Raw genomic sequence first — 10,000 nt, forward strand, 5'->3', positions numbered from 1 at the left:
GAGAGAGAGAGACAGAGAGAGAGAGAGACAAGCGGAGGGGGGGAGAGGACAGGAGAGACAGAGACAGAACAGAGGAGAGAGAGAGACAGAGAGAGAGAGAGACAGAGACAGAGAGAGACAGAGACAGAGAGAGACAGAGAGAGACACAGAGAGAGAGAGACAGAGAGACAGAGAGAGAGAGAGACAGACAGAGAGACAGACAGAGACAGAGAGAGACAGACAGACAGACACAGACAGACAGACAGAGAGAGACAGACTGAGAGAGACAGACAGACAGACAGACAGAGACAGACAGACAGACAGAGACAGAGGCAGAGAGAGAGAGAGAGACAGAGAGAGAAACAGAGAGAGAGAGACAGAGAGACAGAGAGAGAGAGACAGAGAGAGACAGAGAGAGAGAGAGAGAGACAGAGAGAGACAGAGACAGAGAGAGACAGAGACAGAGAGAGAGAGAGAGAGAGAGAGACAGAGAGAGAGAGACAGAGAGACAGAGAGAGAGACAGACAGAGAGAGAGACAGACATAGAGAGAGAGAGACAGACAGAGAGACAGAGAGAGACAGAGAGAGAGAGGACGGGCCTACTGAATCACTCCCTCTACACACACAATGCACTGCACACTACTGTACAGTGCATACCAACTCTACTCATTCAGCCACTGGCTTCCGCAGTGATTCAGATCAACAAGCTAGGAGAGAGACATGGGCCAACCCTCCCTTTATCAGTCACCACTCACCGCACGGTGCATTACTTTACAATAACATTACATACCATCTCTACACACTAATATCCACAATAACATGTACACGTTTCATAGTGTTGGTATAGCTCTGCTGTGTACTGTACGCTCAAACGCAGCAGCAGAAACTGGGAGGAGGAAGCTTAGAGTGTTTTACGGGAGAAACCCAGAATGAACCTGCATACAAGTACCTGCAGTTAACCCGAATTACACCTAGGTCCAATCCTCTTAACAGGTGACTTGTAGCTGCTCTCTTTGTTTCCAGGACCTTGCCTTGGCAAATAACCAGTAGGCACAAACATGCCTAATATAATACACACCCGGCAACTCTCACATCATGCCACTCTCATTGGCATAGAAGGCGTTGGTCCGTCTTCCTCGTGGAATACAGTACAGTACTACCCTCTTCACAAGACAGAGACGAATTAAGCCGGACCAAGCTGAGCTGCACTGTGCTCGTTACACATCCACCATAGTTGCTGGAAGGATGCCAGCGAGGACCAGGTGAAAAATGAAATATGCGACACAGCTCAGTGTGGTTCATTTCCTTGTAAGACTTTTTTTCCTTCATGTTGTACTCCTCATTGAGATCTCCCTCTGTGCTCTGGCCTCAGCATGACTGTCTCAGTACGAGGCAACAGTAGAGTGACTGAGTGCAACAGCTATCTGCCCATCTACCTGAATTGACTTCCCCTGCCAGGGTGGAAAAAGTAGTGGATTCTCAGATGTCCCTATGTAGATCAAAGTTAAGACATATGACACGGCCTGCGCTCGCTCCTCCTCAACGAGCCAAACACAGCCCCCGCGACTCGACTGGCGTAGCGTTAGAAATGCTAAGGGCAGAGAGGCCTAGAGGAGAGTTGCTCACGCATCCAACGCCGTCTCAATATGGAGAGGGTCAACGTACCTGGTAGAATTCCCGCAGCCATGTCTTCTGTAGGTTATCGAGCTGAAAAGACAAGACGCACTCTGTCAGTCAGGTCATTTGACAACGTATATTTTAGGACTCTTATATGACACGCTGTTGAGCAACTTTCTATTTTCCTCCCCTTTTCTCATTGTTGCAAATACATTATCATGCAAGTCACACACACACCTACGGCTAACAAATTAGGGGATGTTAGCCTACAGTCAAATCATGGTAATAACACTGAGGAAAATGGCCTCGTGGCATACAGGTGATTATGTGGAAAAGTCAACCTGAGCATGCCTAAATAAAGACAGTCATTTACAAATAAAACCATGTTCAAAATGATCCTAAAGGCCTAGGTGTTAAGAGTTAGGAAATGGCATGAATTTCAACCATTAAAGAGTAAGATGCTAAGTCTCAAAAAGTATTTTGTGTCCATCATACTTCGTGGCTTTCAGAAAGGGCTCACAGAGCTTGTATTGTATTCCCGCTCACAGAGCTTGTATTGTATTCCCGCTCACAGAGCTTGTATTGTATTCCCGCTCACAGAGCTTGTATTGTATTCCCGCTCACAGAGCTTGTATTGTATTCCCGCTCACAGAGCTTGTATTGTATTCCCGCTCACAGAGCTTGTATTGTATTCCCGCTCACAGAGCTTGTATTGTATTCCCGCTCACAGAGCTTGTATTGTATTCCCGCTCACAGAGCTTGTATTGTATTCCCGCTCACAGAGCTTGTATTGTATTCCCGCTCACAGAGCTTGTATTGTATTCCCGCTCACAGAGCTTGTATTGTATTCCCGCTCACAGAACTTGTATTGTATCCCGCTCACAGAGCTTGTATTGTATTCCCGCTCACAGAGCTTGTATTGTATTCCCCGCTCACAGAGCTTATATTGTATTCCCCGCTCACAGAGCTTGTATTGTATTCCCGCTCACAGAGCTTGTATTGTATTCCCGCTCACAGAGCTTGTATTGTATTCCCGCTCACAGAGCTTGTATTGTATTCCCGCTCACAGAGCTTGTATTGTATTCCCGCTCACAGAGCTTGGTAACTTGTATTCCCCGCTCACAGAGCTTGTATTCCCGCTCACAGAGCTTGTATTCCCGCTCACAGAGCTTGTATTCCCGCTCACAGAGCTTGTATTCCCGCTCACAGAGCGTGTATTCCCGCTCACAGAGCTTGTATTCCCCGCTCACAGAGCTTGTATTCCCACTCACAGAGCTTGTATTCCCACTCACAGAGCTTGTATTGGGGTGGCAGGGTAGCCTAGTGGTTAGAGCGTTTGGACTAGTAGCCGGAAGGTTGGAAGTTCAATCCCCCGAGCTGACAAGGTACAAATCTGTCATTCTGCCCCTGAACAGGCAGTTAACCCACAGTTCCTAGGCCATCATTGAAAATAAGAATTTGTTCTAACTGACTTGCCTAGTTAAATAAAGGTAAAATAAAAAATAAAGATTCCCACTCACAGAGCTTGTATTCCCGCTCACAGAGCTTGTATTCCCGCTCACAGAGCTTGTATTCCCGCTCACAGAGCTTGTATTCCCGCTCACAGCTGTTCCCCCATGTTAGTTATGAAGTTGAGATTTGAATGAAGCAATGCCGACTACATTAAAAAGTGTCGAGTTTTGTTTGCAAGTTCTACAGGCTTGTAATTGCTTTCCGTCTAATACCCGTCGTACACTAGTGTATACAACCTTACGTTGTGTTTCCTAAGCTAGGGCTGACATTGAGGACTTGTGAAGAGCGGAATCAACAAACTCTGCGTATTCAAAACAGTTGTTGTTTTTTTGAGAAGGTGCTAAAGTTCACAGTTCGACATCGTTATGTAAATGCAGGCTGAAAAGTACCAGAGGCCTGGTTTTGTCCCCAAGTGAGAGCAGGTCCACCGGAACCATGGCCCAGTGAGACACAGATCCCAGCCCACGTAGATGGAAACAGAAAAGGTAAATCCTGTATGGAAATGCGGCATATGTCCACAAAACGCCAGTGGTGGGTTTGACGTCAAAATAATACTGGTGGTGGATCTTTGATGTTATGGGGCTATTTTGCTTCCACTGGGCCTGGTCCTGGGGCCCTAGTTAAGGTCAACAGCACCATGAACTTTACCGCAGCACCAGGACATTTTAGCCCAAAACCTGGTTACCTCACTGGGAGATAAAAGGTCAATATTATTGGAAATCTTTATCTATATATTTCTGGATAAATGACATTTGATTGGATAGAAAGTGTAGACATGCTCATGTACGGAGCGAGGACATTCTCCCGTAATGGGACAGTGTCTACATGGATCCAATCCGGGCCCTGCTACCGTATGATTCCAGGGAGATATCTGGGGTGAGATACGTTCAAGGTATGCACCTGATGCGTCTGCACCCGCTTACAACTCTACAGAATACTTTAACTCCGGAAAGGGTGTGTCAACATGCTGACATAACCCATCCTTTATACTCAGGCACGAACAAATCCACATATTTTAAGACGAGTATCATATCTGTAGTCATTACCTGATCGTTTGTATGTATCCGTATTTTAAAACAATGAATAATTTGAATAGATATCCTTACACTAAATGTGAATCGTAGCTATAGCATTTTTATGTTTCATCCTCGTATATCTGATTGAGAATGGGCTAAATCAGACTCATGAAATGTCCAACATTTAAATGATTTGACCTGTTCAGGTGCAGAAAATCATTGTGCTTAATTCACATGAAGGTGACACATCTGAGTATACATTTTACACGCTCATACTCCCTGATTTACACCCTTTTCACCCAGTGTCTGTCTGGAGGCTGAAAATTGGATCTTCCAGCAAGACAACGACGCCAAGCACACATCAAAATCCACAGATAAATTGTCAACGGACCACAAAAAAAATATATCGCCATTTTATAAATGGCCATCTCAGTCTCCGATTCTGTACGGAGGACTGGTCTAAGATGTTCAACAATCTCGTAAAATATTTCTGAAAAAGGCTCAGTGCCATTATCCTCGCAAGGTATTGAAAGGAATTGAAAATAACTACCATTGAGATTTTTTTTGTATTACTTGTTCAAAAAAACTCTTTTTCTGAGCAATTGTATTAGTATAAAATAATCTAAATTTCAATTTTTGTTTTGCATACAATATAGCTCAGTAGTTGTATTTATTTTATAGAGTATGTTTTGCTCATCTTTATCAAGGGTGCCAATAATTATATGGACCCGACTGTATATTGTCTCAGTTACATATATACAGTGGGGCAAAAAAGTATTTAGTCAGCCACCAATTGTGCAAGTTCTCCCACTTAAAAAGATGAGAGACCTGTAATTTTCATTATAGGTACACTTCAACTATGACAGATAAAATGAGAAAAAAAAATCCAGAAAATCACATTGTAGGATTTTTTATGAATTTATTTGCACTGTATATATATATATATATATATATATATATATATATATATACATTTAACATGTAACTGTTCATTTTAATATGAAGAGAAATGAATACCCTATTAGGGTGTGATGCCTAACCTTGTATACTATTCCAGCCACATGTCATTATGAAATCCTAAGGTACTAAACTCAGCAAAAAAAAGAAACGTCACTATTTCAGGACCCCGTCTTTCAAAGAGAATTCGTAAAAATCCAAATAACTTCACAGATCTTCATTGTAAAGGGTTTAAACATTTTCCCATGCTTGTTCAATGAAAAACAATTAATGAATATGCACCTGTGGAACGGTCGTTAAGACACTAACAGCTTACAGGCGGTAGGCAATTAAGGTCACAGTTATGAAAACTTAGGACACTAAAGAAGCATTTCTACTGACTCTGAAAAACACCCAAAGAAAGATGTCCAGGGTCCCTGCTCATCTGCGTGAATGTGCCTTAGGTATACTGCAAGGAGGCATGAGGACTGCAGATGTGGCCAGGGTAATAAATTGCAATGTCCGTACTGTGAGACGCCTAAGACAGAGCTACAGGGAGACAGGACGGACAGCTGATCGTCCTCGCAGTGGCAGACCACATGTCACGACACCTGCACAGGATCGGTAAATCCGAACATCACACCTGTGGGACAGGTACAGGATGGCAACAACAACTGCCCGAGTTACATCAGGAACGCACAATCCCTCCATCAGTGCTCAGACAGTCCGCAATAGACAGAGAGGCTGGACTGAGGGCTTGTAGGCCTGTTGTAAGGCAGGTCCTCACCAGACATCACCGGCAACATCGCCTATGAGCACAAACCCACCGTCGCTGGACCAGACAGTACTGGCAAAAAGTGCTCTTCACTGATGAGTCGTGGTTTTGTCTCACTATGGGTGATTTTCGGATTTGCGTTTATCGCCGAAGGAATGAGCGTTACACCGAGGCCTGTACTCTGGAGCGGAATCGATTTGGAGGTGAAGGGTCCGTCATGGTCTGGGGCGGTGTGTCACAGCATCATCGGACTGAGCTTGTTGTCATTGCAGGCAATCTCAAAGCTGTGCGTTACAGGGAAGACATCCTCCTCCCCCATGTGGTACCCTTCCTGCAGGCCCATCCTGACATGACAATACCACCAGCCATACTGCTCGTTCTGTGAGTGATGTCCTGCAAGACAGGAATGTCAGGGTTCTGCCATGGCCAGCAAAGAACCCGGATCTCAATCCCATTGAACACGTCTGGGACCTGTTGGATCAGAGGGTGAGGGCTAGGGCCATTCCCATCAGAAATGTCCAGGAACTTGCAGGTGCCTTGGTGAAAGAGTGGGGTAACATCTCACAGCAAGAACTGGCAGATCTGGTGCAGTCCATGAGGAGGAGATGCACTGCAGTACTTAATGCAACAAATGTGTCATGATAGATTTTGATCAATAAATCTTTAAGATTTGAATGTCTATTTCAGAGGGCGTAACATCCAAAAACAGCCTTTTTTTCCCCCTTCTATCTAAACTAATCATCTTTTCTAAATTATTGTTTTTGTGGTCGGGTCAATCGAGAAGTCCTCTCTTTTGGGTATGTGCTCCCACCAAAAAAGGTACTATAGAAACATAAAAAGTTTCATTCAAATTTTGTTCATCCATTCTATGAGACATTAAAAAGGTATGATTTTCCATGCATATGTAATGTCCATTACACTGAAATCGCCCATATACAGTATAAATATATTAGAACAATGTGTTTTAACAGATCCGCCCCCATCCAGCCCATAGGAAGGTCATATCCATGCAGTCTGCTGCTCTGGCTCTACTGTCACTCTTTCAACAACAAAAATCCCATTCTCTCTGCCTCTCCGCTCTAAAATGCCATTCCCAGGAACCTGGACATTTCATTTGCGCTGTGGTGGAAATAGAGACAGAGCCTGGGGTAGTCTACCATTTAAGGAAAGATCTCCCCATGTCGATAACTGGGCTCTGATGATCTGGTGTGTTGTGAGTTCATTCTGCAGCAGAGAGACTATATTAAGAATGCTGGAGAGAAGTCAAGTCCTGTAACTGGTGACTTCAGTGTACTGTACAGTAGTAGGCTGAGGTGCAGTATCCCTGGATAGCATCAACAGGGGAGAAAGCATAACTTTACACTCAATGTTAAACACTCTAAAATACACTGTCACCATGGCAACCACATATATATATTTTTTTAAATCTACTTTCACTGATGCAACATCCGCACTCACTGTAACGGTCCATAAGGCCTTTGTTTTGCCATTAAAAACATACCGTTGATCCTTGAACCGGCTGTCATATCTGATCTGAGGCCAGTGTTTCCCACACGTGCTCTAGTGAACCGTCATTAGGAGCTCCGTCAGTCTGTTGATATTTCAGGGAGCACCCGAGTCTCTCCAGAGCCAGACAGAGTAAACTGGCCACTGAGGGAGTGCCAGGGGCCTGGCAGGCTAGCGTCAGAATCAGGTTCATTCGTGGTGAGGGTGTGTGTGTCACGTGTGCTCGTGTGTGTGCATGTGAAGAGAGCCGGAGCTCCATCTGTGTCCCACGGGTGCCAGTGTAAGAGCCGTGGCCCCGGAGAAAGCCAGACCACAGCATAGGGCTATATAAGGACATGAGCACTGGACCCTGTCATTAGTCACACAGGGAGAGAATGAGAGAAAGAAGGAGAGAGAAAGAGAGAGACAGAAATAGAGAGAGAGAAACAGATAAGACAGAGTGAAGGTCTCACCGTGAACAAAGTGTCTAAAGCCACCTGACAGTCTGTTTATGGGATTATACACAGTGACCCGTGTGTGTGGTAGGGCTGACCCCATTTAGTCAACTGGTTGATTGTTTGGTCGATAGGCTGTTGGTCGACTAGGATTTCTTTAGTCGAGCAGTAGCAAAAAAATTATAATAATACTAATATCTATCATGTGTACAAGACACCTGTCTGATTCGCGACTGAGTGGACTGATCCATTACGGAGGACGTGGGGATGGCACAGTCCATCAGTCTAAGACCTGCTACTGTTTATGGTTATATTACATAAGAACAATGGTGCGAAACCAATAAAAGTATGATTTTATAACAAATGCACTTTCTCCAGCGCTAGTGGTCGCTGTCCGAGGTTCATTGAGAACAATACGCCGGAGGCAGCAGCCGAATGAGGAGATGAGAAAACTTGCCATTGCCTTATTGTCTACGAAAAGTGAAGAGAGGAAATCCCAACTGAATTAGGTCTATAATCAACAGCCTAACTGTTATAGGTGCCTGGCTTTATGAATCATCAATATATCTACAGGAATAAGACAGATACCTCGTCCGTTGCCTGTTTGTTTGTTTAATAGCCTACTGGCTCCGTGAGCACCAAGGCTCACGCAACGACATCACAAATTCAGATGTTTTTAATGTTTGCTTTGCTGAAATAAAGGCTTTTACAATTTGTTTTTCGTTAGAACAGCCTCTCGGGCATAATTTTTTTTATTGATTTAGTGTTGTTTACACTGTTTGAAATTGTCTGAAAAATAATATTTATTATAATAATAATAACGCTCATTTTGCTTGATCTCATTATTGTTATTATTACTATTATGATCATAAGTAATGTCATTATCATTAGCAGGCTTAGTATAGCAGCCTTGTGTAACCACCATTGGAGCTGCAGGCCTAAGAGCGCATCCTGTTTAGTCTTAATACCGTAACTTACATAGGCCTATATTTCAATACTTACTGTATATACAGTAGGCTAGTATATCAATCATTCATTCATTTATTCATGTCAGCACACCGCATAAAAGTCATTCATGATTCGAAATGCAATCAAGCATTTTAGTTTTCAAATAAAAAAAGAAAGACTTGAGTAATTAGCTTAAACAACAAATTAAGCCGTTCCATTTCGGAAATTGGATTCACGAATTAATAAAACTGATTTTAGTCTTTGCTGTAATAAAGGCATAACAAAAACAGACTCTCTGGTAAGCTTATAATTTATTTAGTGTTGTTTACATTGTTCCAAACGATCAGAATGTTTTTATTGTAATCTATACAGCACGTGATTGGTACACATAATATGTACGCAGTGCTGGCTCCTTACCTTCTTTATCTTAAAATCGCCAATATTTTCAACAACTAGTAAAATTTATTCCACATGTCTGACTTCCCCTTTACCTCCTGAGCAACCAGTAAACATTCCCCCATTTAAAGTTTATTTGCCAGGTCATCTGCATTCATTTTGCTGTTACATGTGTTACAGTGTTGAGTTTGTTATAACCAATTTATTGACGTGATTATGTTATGCTATAGGTCAGGCCCTATTGCGGCCCCTATTTGGACGCAGAGAGAGACACAGGGAGACACACATTAGTTTTACTGGGGAGGTCGGTGAATGTACCACAGCTGTCATTTTTGTCCTGTCCGAATCGGCCATGTCAGCCATTTTCACATGGCAGCAGAGTAACAATTCCAGCCAGAATAACCTACTGTTTTTTTGGCGAAGTCCAACTCCTCTGATAATACTAGTCCCGTAGGAGTCGACACCCCTGTGATTTGAGAGAAATTACTGAGTTTGACAGTTGTTGCTCATGGTTTCCGCAAGAAAACAATAACTGATTTGATTAATTGAACTAAGTGCTACATTTAAGCTATATATTAACAGCCTACATGTAGCTGATCAACTTTAACAGTGAATTATTTAGTTTATATGTTTTGTGCGTATGAATTGAATATTGACAAATGCAGTAAAACATTGAGGCTATTTAATGCAACCCTTGCTGTTAATAGATCGCAAAGCAGCATACAACTGACCTAAACGCTTGGAAATGATAAATTAACTTTCTCATCCGTAGCCTTAAAACACATCAAGTGTAATTACATTGTTTCGCTCACACCTGAAGGCTGGGGAGGTATTTAGGACGTACTGCGGATCGCTAAAATATCCTAATTATTATGATCACA

At 43.1% G+C, this 10,000-nt stretch overlaps 1 protein-coding gene across 2 annotated transcripts in view; it reads right to left on the reverse strand.

Annotated features, from left to right (window-relative positions):
- Positions 1–10,000, reverse strand: part of LOC109888952 (inositol polyphosphate-5-phosphatase A-like) — a 261,099-nt gene that overhangs the window by 164,482 nt on the left and 86,617 nt on the right. For both annotated transcript variants that reach the window (XM_031823382.1, XM_031823381.1), the window contains exon 2: positions 1,645–1,686. In XM_031823382.1, coding sequence (XP_031679242.1) covers positions 1,645–1,686 — 42 coding nt within the window. The remainder of the gene's footprint in view (positions 1–1,644; positions 1,687–10,000) is intronic.

This window comes from Oncorhynchus kisutch, linkage group LG4 (genome assembly GCF_002021735.2).
Source record: "Oncorhynchus kisutch isolate 150728-3 linkage group LG4, Okis_V2, whole genome shotgun sequence".
Lineage (NCBI taxonomy): Eukaryota > Metazoa > Chordata > Actinopteri > Salmoniformes > Salmonidae > Oncorhynchus > Oncorhynchus kisutch.